The sequence below is a fragment of the Chlamydomonas reinhardtii genome, chromosome 13 (genome assembly GCF_000002595.2).
Source record: "Chlamydomonas reinhardtii strain CC-503 cw92 mt+ chromosome 13, whole genome shotgun sequence".
Taxonomy (NCBI): Eukaryota; Viridiplantae; Chlorophyta; class Chlorophyceae; order Chlamydomonadales; family Chlamydomonadaceae; genus Chlamydomonas; species Chlamydomonas reinhardtii.
In genome coordinates this window covers 5,001,812-5,025,946 of record NC_057016.1, presented here as the reverse complement: position 1 = coordinate 5,025,946, position 24,135 = coordinate 5,001,812, and the positions used below count along the sequence as shown (strand labels likewise).

The window sequence follows — 24,135 nt, the reverse complement described above, 5'->3', positions numbered from 1 at the left end:
AGCGGTGCTCATAGGACGGGACGGCTGCTTTCTCGTTACTTGGTGGCTGCAGGATAGGCCGACCGGCGCCTCCGCAGGCTGCCCGAGCAGCGCGCTCGAGAACCGGTATCCGAGACTTGCGAAGCCGGCGGCTGTCTCCTCGCCTAACTCGTCCGTTTGGCAGCTCAGCTGACGGTGATACGTGGTTGCTTGGGCTAGAGTGACGTTGCTATGCGCCTGCGCGCCTAGACTTGGCTGCAACCCGAAGACGCCCCAACAGATGACTTCCGGAACCCAGTGCGCTGTCCACCAGAGTTCGTTACAGACGTCGATCCGTTGTTGGTGCACATAAGAGTGAACCTATGCACAGTTGGGAGTAACGAGAAAGCAGCGCCGGTACAGGCCGGCGCTGCGCCCTTATAGCCGGGCGACAGCCTCATCCCGCTGCATGGCACGAACTAACCCCCACAACCATGGCACGGTTAGCCCCTGCTGCCGGCGAAATGCCATGCCGGCATAATGGCGCGACAGGTCGGCAGGGAGGCAGGGAGGCCAGACGGTGGCACTGTGGCAGGGAGGCCAGCAGCATCTGCTGATGAGCACGTCACGCGTCAACGATTACTGACACAACAAAGGCGTGATAAACAATTTGTCACGCCCTCTCGCCAGCTCCGGGAAGTAGCCGCCCTTGAGAGGAACAGGTCCCTGAATGGCCCTGCATTCCTTCGCCGATCCCCCGCCATCCCGATGTAACGCGTACCGAGTCTCTCCCGGCTCGTTGCGAAACCGTGATTAATACTGATGCAGACGTATGTCTGCAGGAAGTCGTCGTGCGCGTGCAAGAAAGGCCGCTTGCGTGCACGTCACGGGTCGCATGGGTGGGGTCAGATCAGGCGTGCTGCGTGGCCGCCGGCGAGGGCATTGGTCGGCCTAGCCAGCCAGGGCTGCTTAATAATTAAACTCACATTCAACACTGCCACGATGAAGCAAACTGAACGGGTTATGCAGGAGTCGCTTGAAGGGGAAGTACACGGCCCCACTTCAGGCTCTTAAGCCTCAGGGGTTCGTGTAGGCGTTGTATTATCATGAGTGCTAGATATAAGACGGTATTATGTGTAAACTGGGAGGGAGGGAGCTGCAAGTATGGAGACGCTTGCCAGTTTGCGCACGGAGCGCACGAGCTACGATCTCGGGGCGAACAGGTAAGATACAGATGAGAAATCGATATTACCTCGTAATTATGAAAGGTTTACGGGAGCTGGGTGAAAAGCCCCACTTGCATTTCCAGAAGTCTCGTTGCCACGAACGGCTTGGAGATACTACACGCACGGTGCTGTGTGTAGCCTATGTCGGGGGCTTAGCTACGGCTACACGATCGTCCCTGCGCAGCAAAGCACGTTGCAATGTCATGTCCAAAGGTGATGTCGCCAGACATTCCCTGTCGCCCTGGCGAAACCCCGCCCCCGCCCCTGGTCCCCCGGCATCACCCCGATGTTGGCGCCCTGGATGTCTGGCTTGCAGGTTGCGACTGGCTTGGTGGTCGCGCCAGTAAGGACCACACCAAAGCTTGCAGGTCAACCTGCTCAGTCGCTGCAGAAAAGGCAGCTCTGCAAATGGCACCAAGTGGGCGCCTGCAGCTTTGGCGCCCGCTGCAAGTTCGCGCACAGCGAGCATGAGCTGTGCGCCCCAGGCGGAGCCTACGGTGGCAGCAACAGTCATGGGTCGGCAGTCTCCCAGAACGGCGGTGGAGCCTTTCCGACATCACCGCAGCCCGAGGCCGCGTCTTCTCCCACGTCCCAGACCCCGCCTCCCCCGCCTCCTCCGCTTCCCCTGCCGCGCCTGAGCCCCGTGGAAGTTCATAAGATTTACAAGGAGGCACTGGTGGCGGCGCGGTCGGGTGATGCGGTCAAGGTGGGGAGCAAGGCTGGCGAGCTGCTAGCCCGCGGGCCGGCGCCGCACTACGGCCTGTCGCGCAACCAGGTGGCCGACCTGATCGCCGCCGCCACCGCCGAGTACCCCAGCCTGCCCTGCCTGAAGGTGAGCTGCTGGGGTGAGGGGAGGGTCTGTGGGTGAATGAAGTCTGGAGGCATACATGGCTCGGGGGCGGGGCAATCGGTAGCCGCAGGGCTTGCTGCATTCCAGCGAGGACCACTTCATCTTTCATTCCACGAGCCGCACACACCTGCTGCGTCTACATTTGCTGCGCCTACATCGCTGCGCGCTGCCCGCAGGCCCTGCTGCCGCTGGCCCAGCCCTTCGGCGACTGGACCCTCCTGCACCGGCAGTACCCCACGGCCTCCCACCAACAGGCCACCGGCCAGGCCGTGTACTGCGGGCTACTGCACCAGGCCGCTCTGATGCTGCTGGAGTGGCACAAGGCGGGCCTCGCGCAGGCAGCCACCACCGGGCTGGAGGTGCTGCGAGCCATCTGTGCCGCGCGGCCCGCCGCCGTCGTGGACATGTGAGCGGCAGGGATCGGGGCTGGGCGACGTGTGGCAGGCAGCACTGATGTTTCCGGTGAACGAGTACAACATTCCGAGTCTTTCTGACGCCTGCTGGCACATCCAGTGCCCTGCTTCAAACTGAGCCTCGTGCCCGCTCACGGGCTGCTGCGGTGCAACCGCAACTGATCTGGCCTTGCCTTGCCTTACATGCGCGTGCATGCTTTCCCATGCACACACCCAACCGCACAAATTCACGACACCTACAGGAAGGCGCCGGGCATCCTGTCCACGCCGCTGGAGACGGTGCTGCTAGCCGGCCAGGAGCCGCGCGGCTTCGTGGCTCGGCTGCTGCGCGAGGTGTCACCCATCACCTGGCTGCACACGGCGCCGGGGCACGCGGCGCACCTGCGCGCGGTGGAGGTGTGCGAGGCGCTGGCGGACGACGAGGGCTGCCTGGTGGCGCGCAACCTGGGCTTCAGCCAGGCCTACTTCCTCACCTGCGCCTCGGTGCTGCAGGGCATGTGAGCTTGGGGGACCTGGGGCCGGGGCCGGTCAGCAGCATGTGTGCGGGCTGCGGGGGCGTGGATTTGGAGGCATGCGGGATTGAGGTCTCGGGTTACAGAGTTGGCGCGTGGGCGCTGAGATGGCTGCTGAGTGCTGACATCACGTCATGACTCTGTGACTACCATAATCGTTTGGGCGTCACTGATTACGGTACGTGCTCGCCCGCTTGATGCCGCCGCGGCTCCCCATGCACAGCTATGACCGCAAGCGGCCCGCGTCCGCCTCCTACGAGGCGGTGCCGGAGCCGGTGCCGCCGCCGGCGTCCGGCTACATCCAGCTGCCGGCCCTGGAGATCCCCGGCATCTCGCGGACCTTCACCGGCGTACGGACAGGGGCGCCGCCGCCGCCACCACCACCGCATGCAGCAGCAAGCAGCGCTTCCGGGCATGTCAAGGTGCACAGCCAGCCGGCCACGGCGCCGGCGGCTGGCAGCACTGCCTCCAGCAGCTCAGTGGCAAAGCAGCCACACACGCAGCAGCTCCAGTTGCCGTCGGGCGCACGCAGCGGCGCCGCCTCCTCCGCTTCCTCGGTGCAGAAGGGCCCTGTGGCAGCCGCGGTCAAGACGACAGTCGCCAGCGCCGCTGTGGCCGCGGCTATCGGTGGCGCTGTTGCCGCCGGGCAGCGCGGCGCGCGCCAGCGGCAGCAGCCGCAGCAAGACGACGACGATGATGAAGAGGGGCCGCCCGCGCTGCTGGATGACAACTCCTCGGATGGCGACGGCGACAGCTCGGGCTCCGAAGACTTGCTGGGGCTGCTGCTGCGTGAGTTACTTGCTGGGAGCGGTGGTGCCACGCCGTACTTCTGGTCTCAAACACAGGGTGGCTGTCGCGCCTGTTGTTTTGTTTAAGTATCTTCGTACTCGTCCTCGCATTTGACACGATGACTGTTGGTATGTATCCATCTCTGCATGCATCGCAGAGCAAAAGCAGCCACCCAACTCCAAGGCTGCTTTGAAACAGCAAACGGCAGGCAAGCAGAGCAACGGCGCAGCGGCGGCCAGCAGCGGCTTCGCGCGCGGCTTCCTTGGCGGGGGCGGAGCCAGCACGGGCGCTGCAGCGGGCGCGGGGGGCAAGGCCGCTGGGCCTGCTCCCCAACCCGCAGCCGCAAGCAAGCCCCAAGGCCAGCAGCAGAATGCGATGCAGCAACAGGGGCAGCAGGCACGACAATCGCAGCAGCAGCAGCAGCAGCAGCAGCAGCAGCAGCAGCAGCAGGCACAGGCCAAGCCAGCCAGCGGCGGCCTTGCACGCGGCTTCCTGGCTGGCGGCGCAACAGGGTCTTCCGGCACAGCTCAGGCCGCTGCCAGTGCGGCAGGCAAAGCACCCGCAGCCAGCGCTACAGGTGCAAGTGCTGGTGCGCAGGCGCTCGCCGCCAAGAGAGCGGCGGGCTCCGCCGGCGCGGCTGCCGCCAAAACGGTAGTAGCGGCCCCCGCGGCGGCAACGACCCCGGCCAAACCGGCCACCGCGCAGCCCGCCAAAGCAGTTGCAGCAGCAGCGGCAGCAGCCGCCGCCAAGCCGTTAGCGCCGCCGCCGCAGCCGGCCGGCGCGCAAGTGCTGAGGGCACTGCTGGCGGAGCTGACGGCGGCGGTGGACGCGAACGCCGCGGGCAAGGTGGCAGACGTCGTGAAGCGGCTCAACAAGGAGACCGCGGCGTGCACGCCTCCGCTACCTGTGGAAAAAGCAATCCAGGCTCCATGCTTTGCGGCCACCCATAGCGCGAAGCAGAAGGTCGGAGACCTGACGCCGCTGACGATCAAGGATGACCCGCTTTGGGCTGCGGAGAACGCGGCGCGGGCCGCGGCGGAGTCTGCCCCGCAGGCGGGGCTGCTGGCGGAACTGCTTGCCGCGCTGCGCAAGTGCACCTGGAGGGCGGTGCTGGGCCACATGTCGCTCTCCATGCTGCAGGAGCTACGCATAATAAACATGTGAGTGCCGCATGCCGCCCCCACCTGCCTCTGCCACCGTGCGCACTGGAGCACCGAGCTCATAGGGTTTACCTCGTGTTTCCTCTACCCGCAGCCCCTGCGGCATTCCATGGTGGCCGGAGATCCTGCGTGACGCCTCTGTGCCGGCCGACCAGCCGTCACCCAGCCTGTTTGAGATGCTGCTGGAGAAGGGCGGCGCCGTCGCCAGCGACTTGGCGGCGGGCCTGGTGGAGAAGCACAGCTACGTGCTGCTGTACGCCAACAAGTGAGGAGGGCAGCGATGGAGGAGTTGTGGATCCTGATGGGTTGCACCAGCTGCATGCGGCTGGGTCGCACGCTTTGCATGTGCTCTAACTGGGGCGTGGCATCAGGCTAGGTGCTGGCTTGCGCGCGCTAGGCGCGCGGCGCTTGGGTTACCGAGCGGCCAACAAGCGCGCTGCTGCAGGCGCTCCGCTGCGCGCGCGGTTCGCGTCCGCTGCTGCCTCTGCCTAGTTTGCCGGTATCACCATGCTGTGATTTTTGCTACGCCGCACGCTCGCAGGAGCCCGGTGTGCCTGGCCCTGACCCGCAAGCTGCCGCTGAACGACACCGACTACATCTTCCGCATGAGCCTCGCCTACCGCTCCAAGGAGAAGGGCGGCGCCGCCAGGGAGACCCTCACGGCGGAGCTGCAGCTGCCCGATCCGGCCGCGCCGCAGGGCTGGCGCCGCCGCCAAGTGAGCGCCACCGCCTTCGGCTGGTGGGCGCTGCTGCCGCACTGCAGCAATGACGCCCGGGTGCTGTCGACGCTGCGGGCCAAGGTGGACCCCAAGGTGGAGCTGCCCGCCTTCGAGGGCCTGCCGCCGCTGCACGTGCTGGTGCAGTACGGGCGGCGGCCGTGGGATGGGGTGGCAACGGTGGCCACGGACCGGCGGCTCAGCGCGCTGCTGTTCACGGATGAGGGCGTGTTAATCTCCCGGCTGCTGGAGCAAGTGGCGGGCGGCATCACACCGCTGTACAGGTGCGTGCTGGTCTGGTCTAGTCCTGGTCTGGCCTGGTCTGGACGCATCCGCAGCCACAAACACCCGCCTGTTGCGGTGTGCATGTGCATGTGTGCAGGGCGGTGCGCGTGGGCGACATCCCGGCAGTGACGTGGCTGCGGCAGCGGGGCGCGAGCCCGCTGGTCAGCTGCACGGAGGAGGGCGCGGGCGGATACAGCGATACGCCGCTACACCTGGCGGTGACGCGCAAGAGCGCCGAGGCCGTGGAGGCAATCATTAAGCACGTGAGTAGCCGTACGTGGTAGATGGGGTGGGGGCCGGTCAAACCCACCATCGCACCCGCAAGGCCTGTCGTACCCTTGCCGCACAGCTGTGGCCGTGACGACCGCATTATGCTGTTAGTTCGCATTTCTTATCGCCCTTATTGCCCTTGTGGTTGGAGCACTTGTCAGCGCCCAGAATGCCGCGTGTTCCTACCTGGGGTTACTCGCACCCTGTCAACGAACCGTAACACATGGTGCTTATGTCTCCTTGCGCTGACGGGTTGGAGCACTCGTCAATGCCCTTGAGCTCGTCGCGCTCCTCCTTTCACTTCATTTGCAGTCCGCGCCCGACATCCTCAAGAAGCTGGACACCACATACGACAGCGACGGCGCCACACCCCTCATGCTCGCGGCGGAGCTGGGCTACACCCGCATCGTGGACCTGCTGCTGGCGGCAGGTGCCGACCCCTCCCTGCTGCACGACCTGCCAAACAAGGGCGCGAGCAAGTCAAAGAAAGGTAAACAGATGAGTGATTTCAAAGTCGTAGTATCACTGGCGTACGTCTACGGCTCCTCACACGCGGTGTCTGGTCGTGCTTCCTGTGATTGCAGGCGGCGCGGCCGGCTCTACGGACGCGCCGCGGGGCACACACCAGTCGGTCCTGTCACGGACGCTGCAGCTGCAGGAGGCGGAGGAGGAGCGGCGGAAGAAGCAGGGCAGCAACGGTCAGGCGCAGGGCGACGCCAAGAAGCCCAACCCGCATGTGAGCGCACCGACATGTTTACCTGCGTGCCTGTACCGTACTCTACTGCCTGCAAGCTACTTTGTGCCCGCACCACGCTCCAGCTCCGCCCCGCGCTGCGTGCGCCGTACGCATGCTCTCACAGGACGCTGTGCTGGAGGCGATCATCAGCAGTTGGAAGCCCCTGTGGAGTGGTGCGGCGCTGCAGCGCGAGCTAGGGCCGGACGGGTGCGCACGTGTGCGGGCCTGGCTGCTGCAGCACGCGGACACGACGCTGTGGCCAGTGATCAAGGTGCGGGAGCAGACCAAGCCCGTCGGGCACCGACCGTCTCACAGCCCGCGTACCGGCAAACTTCATGCCGCGCCGCTGTGGGGGTGCTGAGGTTAATGTAAGGTATCTGCATCATGCCGTCCGGTGGCTCCTGACGTCCGCGACTGCGCTTCCTGCTGCATGTGTACAGGAGATGGGTGCGGGCGGCGTGTCGCCAGGCGTGCTGACAGCCAGCCTCGTGGCGCTGCTGCTGGAGGTGTGCCGCACGGCAGGTGGCGCCGACTGGCGCGTGCCAGGCACCACCGACCCCTTCAAGCCCGCGGGCGAAGGCGGCAGCGGCAGCAGCACGTGGACGGGGCCGAAGGGCACACACCCGCCTCGGTCGCAGCTGTCGGTGTGGTCACTGGTTCCGGAGTCAGCCGCTGCCCAGGATCACGCCAAGGCCATAGCCGCAAAGGAGGGCAGCGGCAGTTTGGCGCCGGCGTGGCTGACGCTGCCCCTGCTGCGCGAGATGCTGCAGCGCGGGCTGGCTTCGCCGCATGAGCGCCTGCCGTCGTACGGCATCATGTCTGAGCTCTCCAAGGGCAGCACCCTGCTCCACAAGGTAGGTGTGTGTGTCATGCAACGAGTTAGCGGCCCTCCCACACATGGAGCGCTTGCTGCGTCATTCATGGTTGCTTTTGCTCTTTGCCTGATGCGATTGCGCTTCATCCTGTCCGGATCTGCACGTGTATATGTGTTAAAGAGCACAAGGAAAACGTTGCGCAAAGACAGTGTATATGTGTGTATATATGTGTATGTGTGTGTGTGTGTGATCACATACAGGCCTGTTTCATCGGCGACTTGGACATGGCGCTTCTGCTTCTGGAGGCGGGGGCGGACTGGAGCAGGAAGGACGACAACGGTGCGTGACACGCAGAGCCGCATGCCGCGGCTTCTTGTGATTGTTCCATGTAAACTACGGGCATCCTATGACTGCCCTCTGCAACCTGCGCAACGCACACTCGGCTACAACTGACCATTTTCCCTTGTGCTACCTAAACGTGCAGGCAACACGGTGCTGCACTACGTCGCCATGGGCAGCGCCGGTTACGGCGAGAGCCGCGTGCTGGCGCTGTGGCGCCTCTTCATGTGGGGCCGTGCGGAGGGGATTGCGGCGGGCGGCGGCAAGGGCTCGGCAGCTGCGGCGTCGGCGCTGCCGCCGCTGCTGATTGATCCGGAGCGCCTGGCGCTGGCGACCGCAACCAACACCAAGAAGCGCATGCCAGAAGACCTGGCAGCCGCCAAGATCAAGCCGGCGTTGAAGACAGAGATACAGTGAGAAACAATTGCGTGCGCGATGCGATTTCCTGGGATTCAAAGTTCAGAAGTGGGGCTTTGTTCCTGCGCCCGTGAGACTTGGTATAGGAGCGCACTCATGTCCGTGCCATATCTGCTACCTTGAGCAGGGCCCTCAAGCAGCGCGTGAACGCCAAGCTGAAGAACCAGGAGGCCGCAGCCAAGGCCGGCGGAAAGGCCACAGGCAACTCCAGCGGCAAAGCAGACAGCAAGGCGGGCGCCGCCGTGGCTGAGCAGCCGGCCGCTGACGCGGGCACGGCCGCCGCGGCTGCTGCCCCGGAGGCCCCGGGTGCGGCTGCGGCCCCGGCTGTGGCCGTGCTGAGCCCGGCGGAGCAGCTGAAGGCGCTGCTGGCGGACGACGAGGCCCTGGCCTCCGCTCCGCTGGCGCAACTGGTGGGCGTGCCGGAGGAGTCGGCGCTGCAGCTAGCCACGCGGCTGGCCAAGGTGCGCAACCTACTTTGGGCCGCGCTGGTTGTGTGAGGCGCCTGGGCGTGCCACTGCCGGCTTCCTGCACATCAGAAGGCGGGCTGTAACTACGCAGCACGGGTACCAGACTTAGCTCGGGGTCATTGAAGTTGCACCGCTTTGGTGTACGGTGCCGTGCAGGCCCTGCCCGGTACGCTGCTTCGCGGCAAGCGGGCAGCAGGGGCTCAAGGAGCCGGCGGCGGCGAGGATGGTGGCGGCGGCGACGGCGGCGATGACGGCCTGTCGCGGCTCCGGGCGGTGGTGGAGGAGCTGCGGGAGGAGGACGACGAACAGGAGAACGGTGAGGGAGCCTGTGCCGACGTTCCTGCGTGCTGCCAAGCAGGACTCATGCTTAAAACACGTGAGGCTGCGGCTGTAGATCTCACCACCAGGCTCGCGCTGATTGAACGAGGGTTTGCGTGCTGTGTGTGTCTCGCTCAAAATGATACAGGGGACGACGGCGCCGAGTACAGCGAGGACGACGCGCCGCCGCCCGGTGAGGAGCTGTTGGAGGACGAGGATGCCAACGCGGCCGCCATGCGGGGAGTGGCCGGTGACGCCGCGGCTGCCTCAGCGGCCGCCGCCTCCGCCAGCAGCAGCGGCAGCGCGGCCGCGAACGGCGGCGCGGCCCAGGCGGTGGCGGCTGCGACCGACTTCGACAACCACCCGCTGCGCAACCTGGCCTGGCCGCTGCTCATCACCAAGGAGGCCATCGCGGGCTGGGGCACGCTGAACGACCAGTGGAGGTGCGGCTGCGGGGCGGCAGGGCGGGGCGGGCGGGGCGGGCTGGGGCATGTAGACCGGAACCTGGAACCTTCCGGCACACCAGCGGCGAACCTGACCTGCCACATGCTCACCACGCCTGCCGCCTCCTGGCTCCTGCCTCCCCATTGCTTCCCCCACAGGAAGCTGGTGATGGCCCGGCTGCGCGTCATCGGGCAGGGGCTGTGGCCGCGCTGCCGCGGCGCCAAGCGCATCACCAGCGACGACCCACTGCTCATGCCGCAGGAGCTGTGGCGGCTCAAGCTCACAAAGGGCGGCCGCATCCTGTTCGAGGTGGCGGTGGACGACCACGACAGCAAGGGCACCTTCTGCGAGATTATCAGAGTCTGGGTGGGTCTGCTGCTGGGTGGGAGCTGCCGGGGGCCGGCCTGCCGTGTTGGTTGCTGCCTGTAGGCTATAGAGGTTACCGCAAATGCAGCGCCCAATTGTCACTGCACGTAGCACGCCGCCTAAACGTACCGTTACATACCGTAGCATCCTGGGCTGTGTGTATGAAATCGCCATTCCATTCCTGGCCTGGCCGCAGTGCATCACGCTGAACCACAAGGAGTACGAGGTGATGATTCAGCGCGTGCAGCGCTCCTTCACCAACTCACTGCGCATGCGGCTGCGCAAGAAGCTGCAGCCGCTGGAGCAGGAGGGGCCGGCAGCGGCCGCGACCGCGGCCGGCACAAAGAAGGCGGCCGGCGCCAAGGCGGCGGCAGCCGGCGTCGTGGCTGCGGGCGGCGACCGCACCCGGACTCGCCTGCCGCGGTTTTACAAGGAGGCGGGGCTGGTGGACGGCAGCGGCGCTGGGGATGCGGGCGGCAGCAAGGGGCAGGAGCAGGGCCAGGTGATGGTGCTGCGGGAGCACTACCCGCCCGCAAGCTGGTGAGTCGCCCACCCCCCGAGCGCCTCGTATGCCCATGCGCGGCACTCGCGTTGGCGGGCCTTGCATATACCATAGCGGGTATCCAACTACCGTATGCGCCACCACCATCATGTATGCAACTGGCTCGCACGCCAGTCACGCAGCACCACGTGTCGCTCCTGTCCCGCCCTCCCTCCACCCCTTGTCGCGCAGGGCCGACGACACGTACACCACGCTCAAGTTCTACACGGTGGACGGGCTGCTGGTGAAGGCGGTCATGTCGGGGCTGGCGGAGGCGCAGGTGGACTTCATGTTCAAGCTGAGCCCGCAGGAGCGCGACCTCATCACCATGGTGCCCAGCCCGCCCTCCTCCATCATCCTGCTGGGCCGCAGCGGCACCGGCAAGACCACATGCGCCGTGTTCCGCCTGTGGACCGCCTGGCTGGCGCCCTACCTCAGCCGCGCGCACGAGACGCCGCACACCGTGTTCGTCACCGCGTCGGCCACGCTGCGGGAGCAGGTGCGGGAGCAGCCACGGCAGCGACGACAGGCGGGGCCGCGCAGACCACCTGCGGTCTGAGACCGCTTGCCACTTTGCCATGTTGGCCACTGACTGCCGCACCGCCTTCTTCATTTCCTTGCACATGTGCTGGCAGGTGGCCCGCGCCTTCCGCAAGCTGCAGCGCGCCGCACTGCGCGACCACGAGTGGGAGCGCGCCTCCGCGGCCTTCAACACCACCTATCACACCTTCAAGGACGTGCCGCCCGAGGCCTTCCCGCTCTTCCTGTCCAGCCGCACCTACCTGCGCATGCTGGACGGCACCACCGAGCGCCCCTTCTTCCCGCGCGCCGCCAACGGCTCCATCATTCAGGTGGGGGCTGGGATTCATTGTTGCCAGGAAAGGACCGGAAACGTGAGACAGCGGCATCACTGCCGGCTGGCTGGCTGACAAGGCGTGCTCGCTCCACCTACTATGACAGCGGATGTGTATTGCCCAGATGTACCGTCAAACTGCTGGTAGTGATAGTATCTGGTGTTGCCGTACAACGGTTGGCGTTGGTCGCGTAGGTGGCGGGCGACGGCGAGGAAGCGGACCCCGACGGCGCGGCGCTGGTGGTGGCCCTGAACGAGGACCTGAGTGACGAGGAGGACGAGGAGGACGGCGCCGCCGCGGACCAGGAGCGGCAGCGCGGCGGGCCGGACGAGGATGGCGGCGGCCAGGAGGGCGGCGCGGCGCTGTTTGAGGAGGAGGTGGCGGCGGCGGACGCGGCGCGGCGGGAGGAGGCGGCGCGCGCGCGGCTGCTGATGGACATGGAGGGAGCGGAGGCGGGCGGCGCGGCGGACGGCTACGGGCTGGGCGTGGCGGGTCGCGCGCGGCTGAACCGCGAGGTGACGTACCAGCACTTCGTCAGTGCCATGTGGCCCAAGATCACAAGTGAGTGCATGCAGTGGTCCCAGATGCTTTGGCATGGACAGCACACAGCGGGCGATGTGGCTTGCCCTGCCCCAACCAAAGAGCATAACAGTCGCACAGCACTGCCCCTGACCGTGCCCCTCCACCTGCACCTGCGCCCTGCGCCCTGCAGCCCCCGAGCAGCGCAACCAGGTGGCGCCCGGGCGCGTGTACCAGGAGATTGTGAGCTACATCAAGGGCAGCGCAGAAGCCATCTCCAGGTGAGGCGTGCGGCAGGGTTGGGCGTGCGGCATGGCGCAGCCGCCAGCATTTGCGATGACTTCCCTCGGAACCTGATGTAGCCACCGCATACCTGGACTGGCACGCACGTCTCTCTCACCTGCCTCTCTGACCTCTCCCTGCCTGTGGCCTCCCCCCGCCGCCCCCTACCTGCACAGTCCCGACGGCCACCTCAGCCGCGAGCAGTACATGGCGCTGGGCCGCAAGCGCGCCGCCAACTTCAGCGCCGACATGCGCGGCGACGTGGTGTGGCCCATCTTCGAGAAGTGAGCGGCCTCCCACCTGACCTGCCGTGGCTTAGCCAGCGTGCACCCGCCAGCCACCCCTGTCTGTGCACCAAGGGCGTTTGCTCTCGCTCGCTCGCAACTGTCAACCTGCGCCTGCGGTACTAGGCTGTGCCACACTGTGTGCGCGCCTGCAATCTGCGTGCAGGTACGAGCGGCTGAAGCGACAGGAGTGGCGCTACGACATGTTGGACCTGGTGGGCCACATCTACCGCGAGATGACCACCACGCCCGGGGGCTACGCCGGCACGCCCGTGCACGCGCTGTATCGTGACGAGGTGAGACCGCCGGCAGGCAGCGCGCAACGCGCAAGAGCGCAAGCGCTGCTTGATGGCCGTCGCTGTCCGTAGCGCGAACTGTTGCACTCCCTGTTGTCTCCGCCTGTGTCAGCTTGCAGGACTGACTCTATCTGCAATCCTGCCGGGCCCCCGCCCTCCCGCCGCCCACACTTTGCCGCGCCAGGTCCAGGACTTCACCCAGGGCGAGCTGCTGCTGGACATGGTGGTGGCCGCCGACCCCAACAGCCTCTTCTACTGCGGCGACACGGCGCAGACCATTGCGCGAGGCATCGGGTGCGCGTGACGTGGTCTGGCGGGGACAAGTCGGGCAGCAGATGAAGGCGGGTTGGCCCTGTAACATGACACAACGCTGCGTGCCATGGCTGTGTTTACCAGGTTCCGCTTTGCTGACACGCGCACGCTGTTCCACGAGGAGAACACGCGGCGCCAGGAGGCGGCGGCGCGGCGGCTGGCGGCGGAGGCGGCGGACGAGGAGTCGGTGGGCAAGGCGCTGGCGCGGCGCGGCCACGGAATGACCATCGCCACGCCTCCCGTCCTCCAGCTGACCATGAACTACCGGTGGGGCATGGGGCTGCAGCTGAGGGCACCGTATCGAGGGCGTCTTGCTTTTGCAACGTGTCCCTGATGCTGTGCTCTTGTTTGACTCGTTCCCGCTCCAACAGGACGCACCAGGGCGTGCTGGACGTGGCGGCGGTGGTGGTGGAGGCGCTGAGGCGCTACTTCCCACTGCAGGTGCGCGGTGGGCGGTGGTGGCATCTGCCGCAGGCGGCCCCAGATCCGCCCCGGCTGAGGCATGGGAGCTGCTGATGCACATGGACACCAGCGACTGGACTTGTTTTGACAAGCTACTGCCTACTGGTATCCTCACGTTGCAGATTGACAAGCTGGAGCGCGAGAGCGCGCAGTTCCCGGGCCCTCACCCGCTGCTGCTCGGCAGCATCTCCGCCGACGACCTCACCTACCTGCTCAGTGGCTCCGACAAGAAGACGTCGCAGGTGCGTGCGTGCAACCTTTGGGCAAACACCCGCACCCTTGCTTTCACTCCAACGCCTTGACACGTACGATTACTGCTCCGCGCATGCCAGTGTTTGAGCTCCCGCCGCCGCGCCGCTCCGCCGCAGGTGGAGTTCGGCGCGCACCAGGTGATCCTGGTCCGCAGCATGGCGGCGGTGGACCAGCTGCCGGAGGAGATCCGGGACAGCAACGCCATCATCATGACCGTGCCGCAGGCCAAGGGGCTGGAGTTCGACGATGTGAGCGCTGTTCGCCGTGCGCCGTACCGTCCCATGCAGCTGGGGGCTGGGCTCAAGTGGCTGTCGGACGACGTGACGTAATCACGTTGCCTGGGCCGTTGCATGCCCCCATGTTTGTTTGTGCACGGGTGTGTTGGTATGGCATCTGGCTCCTCTCCAAGCTACCGGTATGCAATTCACTCCGATCTCCGTGAATGGCGACCCCCCACCCCCTCCCCTCCCCCCCTGCAGGTGTTCCTGGTGGACTTCTTTGCGGACAGCCAGGCCACCGCCGAGTGGCGCGTGCTGTGCTCCTACCTGGCCGAGCTGCAGGAGCGGGGCGGCAAGGGGCTGGACGGCTTCCAGTACGGCCTGCAGCAGGTGGGGGCGGCGCCAGGGGCAGCGGCAGAGGAGTGCGGCGGGGGCTTGGGGCAGGCTGTCGGTATCGTACTTTGATATTCGGCGCTTTGCCTCCCAAGGCCTAGTTGCGCACCCCTGGAAACATGTAGTGTTATGTATGCACTCCGTCTGTCATGGACGGTTACCACCCCGGCATGTGTGCTTGCACGGCACAGGTCGCCCCGACGGACCCGGGCGCGGTGCGGCCTCTGGAGTTGAACGAGGGCACGCACGTGGTGCTGGCCGAGGAGCTCAAGCACCTGTACACCGCCATCACGCGCGCCAAGAACAACGTGGTCATCTTCGACCGCAACGCCGCCAAGCGCGCGCCCTTCTACCACCTGCTGCAGAGCCTGGGCATGGCGCGCACCGTGCACAAGTGAGACACGCACGGCTTTTATGTCCTGGCTCGGCAGTTCCCATCGCCAGGACCTACACAATAAAGGTTACAGAAGTCTACCTGCTTTCAATGCATGTTAACTGACCTGCCTCATCACAGCCGCATGGCTCTTATCGCCCCCACTGATCGTACTGATCGTGCTGGGCACACTTGATGCAACTGCTGATTTATCACCCCATCTTGCATGGACGTCTACCCCGCGCCCGCAGGTCGCTGCTGGAGGACGGCGCGGACGCCGCCAAGTTCGGGCTGACGCAGAAGGCCACCAGCAGCCGGCACGAGTGGGCCAAGCGCGCGCGCAACCTCATGGGCAACCGCAACTACGCCATGGCGCGCAAGGCCTTCCTGCAGGCGGAGGACCAGGTAGGGGGGCGCACGCTGTAGCTGACCGGGGGGGGGCGGGCAAGCGTTGTCACATAGATGCCATCACTGCTGTCTGCAATCCAGCCATTTGTCCGACAGCGTGCCTTGCTGCAGCTGCATGTGTGGCCTTACACACCACACGTGCCGCCCTCTGACACGGCCCGCTCCAGGTGCGCGCCGAGGTGGCGGACGCACTGCTCAAGCGCCAGCGCGCCGGCCAGGAGTCCATGCCGGACGTCGACAAGCGGCGGCTGCTGGCGGCGGCGGCGCTGCAGCTGCTGGCGGCCACCGCCCGCTGCGGCGAGTCGCCGGACCCTGTGGAGCCGGAGGAGCTGCGGCGCTGGGTGCGCGAGGCCAGCAAGTTCCTGGAGGTAGGGTGAAGGCATGCTGGTTCGCACGGACTGTGGTCAAGGGCGACAGCAGGCTTTGATACCGTACCATGCTCTTATCCGACTGTATAATGCTCAAACTTGTTGGAGCAATGTTTTGAAGCGTTCGTGATCGCCCTTGCTCCTGCTTCCCCACTTGGTTGCATGCCCAGGGTTGCGGCAAGAGCATTGAGGCTGCGCAGCTCAAGTTCAAGCTGGGCACGCAGCGCGCCGTGGCAGCGGCGCTGCGCCTGCTGGTGGACGCCAAGGAGTACGCCGCCGCTGCCGAGTGCTGCGTGCACATGGCGGCGGCCGAGCTGGCGGCGGCGCGCGCCCGCGCCGCGGAGGAGGACGCGGCGGCGGCGGGCAGCATGCAGCGGCTGCTGATGACGGAGGCGGAGCTGGCGGCGCAGCGGGAGGCGCAGGCGCACCAGGCGGCGGTGCCGTGGCTGGCCAAAGCAGTGGAGCAGTTCCAGTTCGCGGGCAACAGCACGGCCGTGCTGGCGCTGCTCGCGCCGCCTGGCTTCGGCGGCAGCAAGGGTAGCGCCACAGGCGCGCATGCTCCGCTTGCAGCAGCAGCCGGCATTGACTCGGAGGACGATGATGATGCGGCGGAGGATGCGGCGGAGGATGCGGCGGAGGACGTGGAGGAGGATGAGCAGCAGCAGCGCGAGCTAGAGGCGCAGGAGCGGACGGGGCCGCTGGCACTGTTTGCGCCGCTGGCGCCGCGGCTGCACGCCATGCTGGCGAGGCGCTGGCAGGGCTACGGCCAGGCGCTGAGGGCGGCCGCCATCGCGCTGCACTCGCGCGGCTCGCTGCGGCGGGCGGGCGCCGTGGCGCGGCTGGTGCCCATGCCGCAGGAGCGGGACACATTGCTGGAGACGCTCGGCTACTGGCGGGCGCGGGCGCGGGCCCGCAGCGCGGTGGACCCGCTGGGCGCGGCGCAGGTGCTGCTGGAGCACGGCGACACGCGGCGGGCGGTGCGCCTGGTGCTGCGCTGCCTGGAGCCGCTGCCCGCCTCCTCGGGGGGCATGGAGGCGGCCGAGGCCGGGGGCGCGGGCGGCGGCGGCGACCGGCTGACCCGGGCGGCGCGGCAGCAGCAGCTGTATGAGCTGCAGCTGCGGCAGGAGCATGAGCGGCGTCAGAAGCAGGTGCTGGAGGCCAACGCGCTGGCTGTGCTGCACCGGCTCGTCGCGGCGCAGACCAAGGCAGCGGAGGCGACGCAGCTGCGGCGAGCGCTGGAGGCTTGGATGGCGCGGCAGGCGAAGTCGGAGGAGGGCGGCAAGGAAGGTGAGGAGGGCGCCGGTCTCACCAAGCGCATGCTGCCCATCCGCGGCCACGTGCTGCTGCTGGAGGCGCGCTTGCTGCTGGAGCCATGGGCCGCAGCCGCTGCCGGGGGCGCCAAAGGCGCTGCAGGTGACAGCAAGGAGCAGCAGGCGGCGGCAGCGGCGGTGGCCACCAACGCGGCATTGCGCGATGCCGCATGGCTTGAGGCCCGGCCGCTGCTCTTGACGGCGGTTGAGTGCTTCCTGCGCTGTGACCAGTGGCCGGGCTTCATGGAGGCGGCTGAGCTGCTGCTGCGGGCCGCCCCCGACGCGGCAGTCGCAAGCCACACGGCCGCAGGGCAGCTGGCAGACTTCGAGCAGGCGCTGCTGCAGGCTATGCAGCGAGGCGCAGAGCGCGCCGGTGACAGCGCCACAGTGGCGGCCGCGGCTTCGTCTCGCACGGCCGCAGCCAAGCAGGCCCTGGCCCGGAGCCTCGTGGTGCCGGAGGCGGCGCTCAAGCTGATGCGGACCACGCAGACCGCGTGTGATGCGCTCAGCGTGGGGCTAGGCAGCAGTGCGGGTAGCAACGTCTCTCTCCGCCCAGGCGGTGGACTGGTGGGCCGCGCCGGTGGCGGCGGCGAAAGGTCGCGCGCCGGCGCCGCCTCTTCATTGAGCAAGCCGCAGCAGGAGGCGCTGTCGGCGCTGGAGGGGCTGCTGCTGCTGCCGGGCCTGTCGCGGCCGACTGAGGCGAAGCTGTCGGCGCGCAACGCCAGCCACAGCTGGTGGGCGGCGCTGGGGCAGCAGAACACGGATGCGGTGCGGCGCGCGGCTGGGCCCAAGGCAGCAGCCGGCTCCGGACAGGATGGCAAGGAGAAGGAAAAGACGTCTGGGCAGTCGAGCTGGGCGGCGGTGGCTGCCAAGGGCGCGGCCGCAACGGCGATGGTGTGGGATCCGGAGGTGCCCGCGCTCGCACCCACCTCGCACCTGCTGCTGCGTTGCCACCAGACCGCCATGGCCCTGGGCGAAGGTGGAGCCATGGCGGCAGCCGTGGAGGCGGCGGGTGCTGGTGCCAGTCAGATGCCGCTGCCGCGTGCCGCCGTCGCGGCGGTCGCGGCTCGGAGCCTGACTATCCGGGCTGCCTGCCTGGCACACCTGGCGGCACGCGGCGCCCTGGCTGCCTACTTGCACCCTGCGCCGCCGCCTCAGCCCGCCCTGCCCGCGGGCGCCGGCGGCAAGGCTGCGGAGGAGGGCACGGAGGGTGATGCCGGCAAGCAGGAGCAGCCGGCGGAGGCCGCGGCGCCGCTCAGCTGTGAGGTGGTCCTGGACCGGCTGCGGCCGCTGGTGTGCGCTGCCCGGGCGGTGCACCTGGCCAAGATGATGGTCGGCAGCGTTGGGCAGGCCTTCTCAATGGCCGCGGCGGTAAGGCGCCTGCGGGGCACGGTATGCACGCCGAATATGGAACCGTAGAGGGCTTCTGTTTGTGCGCGTTCACAGCTTGTGTGTTTGAAGACCTGACCAGGACATCACACCGTCTGCTCTGTGCATGTCCGCAGGCGAGCCTCCGCAAGTGCCTAGATGCGCAGCTGCGCTACTTGGCGGCTGCTCTGGTCGCGGCCTCGCTGCCGCCTGCGGCTGCGCCCGAGCTGCTCGCAGAGCTGCTGCAGCCGCGGCCGCAGCCGCAGCGCAGGCCTGGCGGCGGCGGCGGGCCGCCTCGGCGGGTCATGGGCGATCTGCTAGAGTTGCTGGCGCGTGACGGCTTCCCGCACCGCGAGCTGGCGGACTGGGCGGAGCACCTGCTGGTCAGGTGCATGCCGCTGGAACTGCGCATGCCGCTGGCGCCTGCCGTGTCGTACCTGGCGTGCCGCACGATGATGCTGGTGGCACCCGACAGCGAGGACCGCGCCTCCAAGTGGGTGACGCATGCAGGCCGGCTGCCCGGGTACAGAAAGACCGTACGTCCTGCAGATGACGTACCACGAACGCCATGAAAACAGACAGTGAGCACCAATTTTTATGTGTACTATGCCCACGTGCGCGACAGGCTGTGGTTGATCAAGGACAGCAGTGCGAAGGCGACCGGAGACGTGCCCCCGGAGCGGCTGGTGCATGACGACAAGAAGACGGGGCCGGCGGAGGCGCTGCTGGTGTCCGCCTTCCGCGCCATGGACAGCTCCCCGCTCCGCGCCGTGGGGGACCTGCTCTACTACCTGGCGTGGTGCGCCCGGAGAGACGGGCTGGCGGCGGTGACGCCCACTGACGCTGCGGCGGAAGGCGCGCAGGCGCCGGCTGGTGCAGCTGCCGGCGGCAGCAAGCCCGGAAGCGGTGCAGCGGCAGCAGCCGGGCCCGTGGGTGAGTCTGCACGCTTTGTGTACCGCACATCCATCCTTGCATACCAGGCGATGTTAGGCCGTGGCCGATTTTGAGCCCGTGGGGTTGTCTTGGAAAGCTTGGTTCCACACTTACTTGTCAACACGGCATTGCCCGACGCATGCAGGCCTGTCGCTGCCGCTTGAGGCCTACGCCGAGCTGGTGGAGGTGACGGTGGGGCAGCTGCTGCTGGCGGCCTGCGACAACGCGCTGCTGCCCGGCAACGTGGCGGGCACCCTCTCGGGGCTGCCGCGCGTCAGTGACCCTCAGGCGGGCCTGAACGGCGTGGCGGACACCTGGGCGCGAGAGCTGGGCTTCCGGGGCCCGGCCGTGGGCGAAGGAGCAGGCGGCGGCGGTGGCAGCGGCTGGGGCTGGGGCCGAGGCCGTGGCCCGTCGCCCAAGGAGGTGGCAGAGGCTAAGGCGCGGGCGGTGACGGCGCGCAAGGAGGTGGCGGGTCAGCTGCGTCTGGCCGCGCGGATGACGTTGTTGCTGGCGTCCCACATTGACCAGCGCCTGCAGGACACGGCTGCGCCCGCTGCGGGCGGCGCAGGCGGCGACTCGGCTGCGTCCCCTCCGGAGCTGGAGTTGTTGCAGCAAGAGGTGCTGCCGCTGCTGGACGCCCCGGGGCGGCGCGAGGCGCACGAGCTGCTGAGGCAGCCCGGCGGCCCAGGGGCGCAGCCTCGCCGGGCGCAGGGCAAGAGTCGCGGCGGTGGAGCGGAGGCCGGCGTGGGCTCGGGTGCGTCCGTTGCACCGCCGTCCGCAGGAGCCAGCGGGCTGCGCTTGCGGGCGATTGCGCAGCGCGTCCTGCTGGCGGCAGGCGCAGCCTACGTCTCGCTGGAGCTGCAAGAGAGTGTGGTGAAGCCGCAGCGGCAGCAGCAGAAGGCGGCGGCGGAGCGGCAGCAGAAGCTGGCGGGCGGCGGCCCTGTGCCGGAGCCGCCGCCGCTGCGCGGGGGCTGGCCGGCCGAGGCCTCCGCGGGCTTTCGGGACGCATGCACGCTGCTGCAGGCGCGTGTGGCGCCGGCCTGCTTCCAGCCGGCCACCGGCGCGACCGACCTGGCCTCGGTGGCGCAGGCTGCGGACGCGCTGGCACGGCTGTCGCAGCGGGTGTGCTACCCCAGCTCGCGCCTGAGCACGGGCATGCGGCTGGTGGGCCCGGACGCCAACCGCGAGTACGAGGGCCTCAGCGGCGCGCGGCCGCCCAAGGGCCCCCTGGCGCTGCTGTTCCAGGCGGCGCAGGCCAAGATGCAGCTGCCCAAGGCGGCGGCGGACGCGGGGATAGGAGGTGGGTAGAGCCGATGCGGCAGGGGGCTGGTAGCCTGGCGCTGGATTATTTGGGTGCCCGTGCTGCGTTCATCGCTACCGCGGCTCACGTGTTTTGGTTTGTTTGACACAGGCCGCGTCAAGGCCGCCAGCGACGCGGTGGCGCGTGTGGCCGCCCGCGACTTCCAGGCCACGGAGGACGAGCGCGTGCGGCAGCGCCACGCGGCGGCGGTGATCCAAAAGCGGTGGCGCGCCTGGAGGCAGCGGCGCATCGAGGCGGCGGAGGCAATGCGGCGGCGCCAGCTGCAGGCCAACGCGCTGGAGACCCTGCGCCGCTCCATACGCTTCCGGTGAGTGCCTCTCCCACCACGGTGCTCCATTAGCGACTTGCCGTGTAACGGTGCGGTGCACCATGACCACCCCGCCGTACACGCCTGGTTGCCTTGTTGAAGGGCTGAGCCGCGATGCACCGCCCCCAACGCAGGGTCTGGGTGCGTGCGCGCCTTGCAAACGCGCGCAAGGCCCTGGACGCGCGGCACTTCGGGGAGCGCTTCACCGCGGGGTGCGCCGCCGCGGTCCAGTTCGGCGAGCAGGCGCTGCACATGGCGGACATCGAGGCGGTGCTGAAGGCGAGTGCATGGAGGCGCGTCCTGCATAGGGGCCGGCGCGAGCCGGGGCCGGGGCACTGTTTTTGCGGTGGTGTTTGAGGCGGTGACGCTGAACCTGTCTTCCTTGCTTTCGTGCCACAGGCGCGGTTTGTCCAGTTGGACCGGTGCCCGGTGTGCTCTGGCGAGACGCTGCGCAAACAGACGGAGGAGCTGAAGCAGCAGATGGCGCAGCGGGCTGCGGGCAAGCTCAAGGGCGCAGCAGCGGAGTTCCGACCGCACAAGAACACGGTTGATCACCTGGAGGCCGCCAACTCCTTCACAACCTTCCGGGACGTCTACAACGGCGACCTGCCGACGCGGCTGGGCGGCAGCGCCGCGCACATGGACCAGCTGCGTGCCAGCCTAGACCGCTTGGAGCAGCTCGGCGTCAGCGGTGAGACGGGAGCCCGCATCTCATCTACTTACCTGGGATCAAGCAGGGCACTATCTGGGATAAAGCAGGGCACTTTGGGCTGCTTGTTGCGTAAGGTATTCACTGTCCGCACGTCACGTATTCGCAGACGCTTCGCTGATCAAGGGCCGACTCGTGGCGGAGGCGGACCTGGCTCTGCGCGGCGTGGAGCAGGCCCGTGCTGCGCTGGAGGCCAGTCTGCGGCAGCTGGTGGAGGAGCGCGTCTGGGACGTGGGTGTCCTCGCATCGAGGATGTTTCCGCAGTACACCTCGCTTGACGCGGCCGTGCAGCGGGTTGACATGATGCGGGTCCACGTGGAGGGACTGGCCGCAGCTGCGCGCCGCACGGCGCTGCTGCCCCCTGACGAGCAGCTGGCAGCCATTCAGCCCAAGCAGCAGCCCCAGCCCCAGCTGCAGCAGCCACAGGAGCAGGACCAGCACCAGGAGCAGGAGCAGGAGCAGGCGCTGCGGTTGCCAAGCGGTGAAGTCCCAGAGCAGGAGCAGGCGCAGGAGCAGGTGCAGGCGCAGGAGCAGCAGCCTGTGGGAGTCTTTGCGGCTGGCCTTGATGTCAGACCTGCTGACGGCATGGCAGCGCATGCAGCCGCCGCCGCCGCCTCTCCGGCCAAGCAGGCCGTGCCCGCGTTAGAGGGGCCGCCGGGGACTCGGCCTGGCCTGCAGCAGCCCTTCAGCTCACCGACACACCAGCAGCAGGGGTCCGCATGGGCGGCGCAGAAGCCTGTTATTCAATTCACACCGCCGCCGATGCCGCCAATGCCTTCGGCGCTGCTGCAGCAGCTGTCACAGGGGCAAGGGCAGAGCTACGCTGTTGCCGCCCAGGCGGGCGCCGGCGGCCAGGCAGTTAGTCCCTACAGCAACCAGTCGCACGCGCAGGCCGCTCACACGATGGGGTACAATCAAGTCTATGGCGGTCTGGGTGGCATAGGCGCAGACCTGCCTCCGGGCCTGTCGCAAACACCTGGTTACGGCGCGGCTGCAGCTGGCTCAACGGCCGGGTATGCTGCGTCCGGGTTCGCGCCGCCCAACTTTACGGCGCAGGCTGGATTCCCGTTCCAACAGCAGCAGCAGTTCCAGCAACAGCAGCAGCAGCAGCAACAGTATCAATACTTGCCGCACATGCAGCAACAGCAGCAGCAACAGCAGCAGCAACAGTATCAGCCGTACTTGCAGCAGCAGTACCAGCCGCCGTCGCCTGGCATGAACGCTTCCATGGTGTCTCCAGGCGGCATGCCTGGCTTCATGCCGCAGCAGTACGGCATCGGCTACTTCCCAAGCGGAGCTGCAGGTGGAGGAGCGGCGGCAGGGATGCAAGGAGTGGCTGCAGCTGCAGCCATGGGCGCGGCGGCGCAGTTCGGTGCTATGGGCGGCGCAGGGGGCTTTCCGGCAGGGGAGCCGGGCACGGACGCCATCCTGCAAGGCGCACTGATGGAGGACGATGACGAGGACGACGACGAGTGGCAGCAGAGCCGGCGGCATGGCCGATATGACGGCGGGGGCCGGGGCGGGGGCCGGGGCGGGCGGGGCCGGGGTCACAGCGCAGGGCCGCATGGGAGTCCCTACGGGCCGCCAGGCCGTGGACCTGGAGGCGGTGGAGGCCGCGGTGGCCGCGGCGCCGGTGGATATGGCGGTGGCTATGGCGGTGGGCGCGGCAGCAACGTGTATGAGGCGCTGCGGGGTGCCAATGCCACACCTTCCAGGGCCGCGCAGCGGATGGGCTTGAGCTAATGTTATTTGAGCCAAGCCCGCATGACTCCATGAGCCCATATGTGACGTGAGCAGATGGCGGCAGCAGGTGGCTATACGTTTTAGACACATGCAGTTTGCTTTCGGAGTGCGGCGTGATGCGCAGCCGGGAAAGGAGGGTGGCGGAAGGAGGACCGTGTCGCTCATTGCTCTTACAGACAAGAAGCCCCTGGTGCTGGCCGACATGCCTCATGTATGTGAGCACTGACACGTGGTAGGTAGTGACAGTGCGGGATAGGGTGCGATGGGACAGGATAAGGGGCAGGCTGGGGTAGCACCGTTGTGTGCAGCGTGTTCCCAGACCCCGACATTCAATTCAAGTTGCTGTACCGTATTGAGACATCGCTGACTGGCTGGCAGGCTGGGAGTGTGCTGATGCGCAATCCTCACGATCCGGGCGCCCGGCGAGGCGAGGCGATAGCACCACACACACACACACACACACACACACACACACACACACACACACACACACACACACACACACAAACATGCACACACAGTGGAGGCTGGCATGGTGGTCGCAACTGGCACGGTCTGTAGCAGCTGCCGAGTCATAGGGCAGGCGCACGGCGTCTGGGCTCACGAAGAGTTGAGGCCAGACCCCGGCCGGGGGCAGAAGGCATGCGAGTCGTTAGAGCGAGGCGAGACAGCCTGGCACACAACCACGGACAGACAATGCCCAGACAGCCTGGCACACAGCCACGGACAGACAATGCCCACTCCAGGGGCTGGGGTTTCTGACGGCGGCACGTGTGGCACGCAATGTAAAATACCAGGCGA

General features: G+C 67.4%; 1 protein-coding gene across 1 annotated transcript; it reads left to right on the top strand.

The window, feature by feature from the left end:
• Positions 1-941: 941 nt before the first annotated feature.
• Positions 942-24,135, top strand: CHLRE_13g606750v5 (uncharacterized protein). The gene is made up of 43 exons (XM_043069892.1): positions 942-1,181; positions 1,501-2,016; positions 2,211-2,440; positions 2,690-2,944; positions 3,183-3,748; positions 3,906-4,908; positions 5,003-5,173; positions 5,450-5,908; positions 6,007-6,172; positions 6,492-6,669; positions 6,764-6,915; positions 7,040-7,186; positions 7,356-7,769; positions 7,991-8,069; positions 8,215-8,482; positions 8,614-8,947; positions 9,110-9,269; positions 9,420-9,714; positions 9,874-10,081; positions 10,278-10,621; positions 10,815-11,121; positions 11,258-11,473; positions 11,671-12,037; positions 12,189-12,276; positions 12,454-12,561; positions 12,728-12,857; positions 13,042-13,151; positions 13,254-13,436; positions 13,541-13,610; positions 13,754-13,873; positions 14,000-14,131; positions 14,363-14,491; positions 14,686-14,888; positions 15,119-15,272; positions 15,443-15,643; positions 15,814-18,324; positions 18,459-18,814; positions 18,947-19,254; positions 19,400-20,554; positions 20,666-20,882; positions 21,017-21,161; positions 21,282-21,573; positions 21,701-24,135. Exons 1-43 carry the CDS (start codon positions 1,065-1,067, stop codon positions 23,332-23,334), a joined length of 15,198 nt encoding a protein of 5,065 aa, XP_042917867.1. The 5' UTR covers positions 942-1,064; the 3' UTR covers positions 23,335-24,135.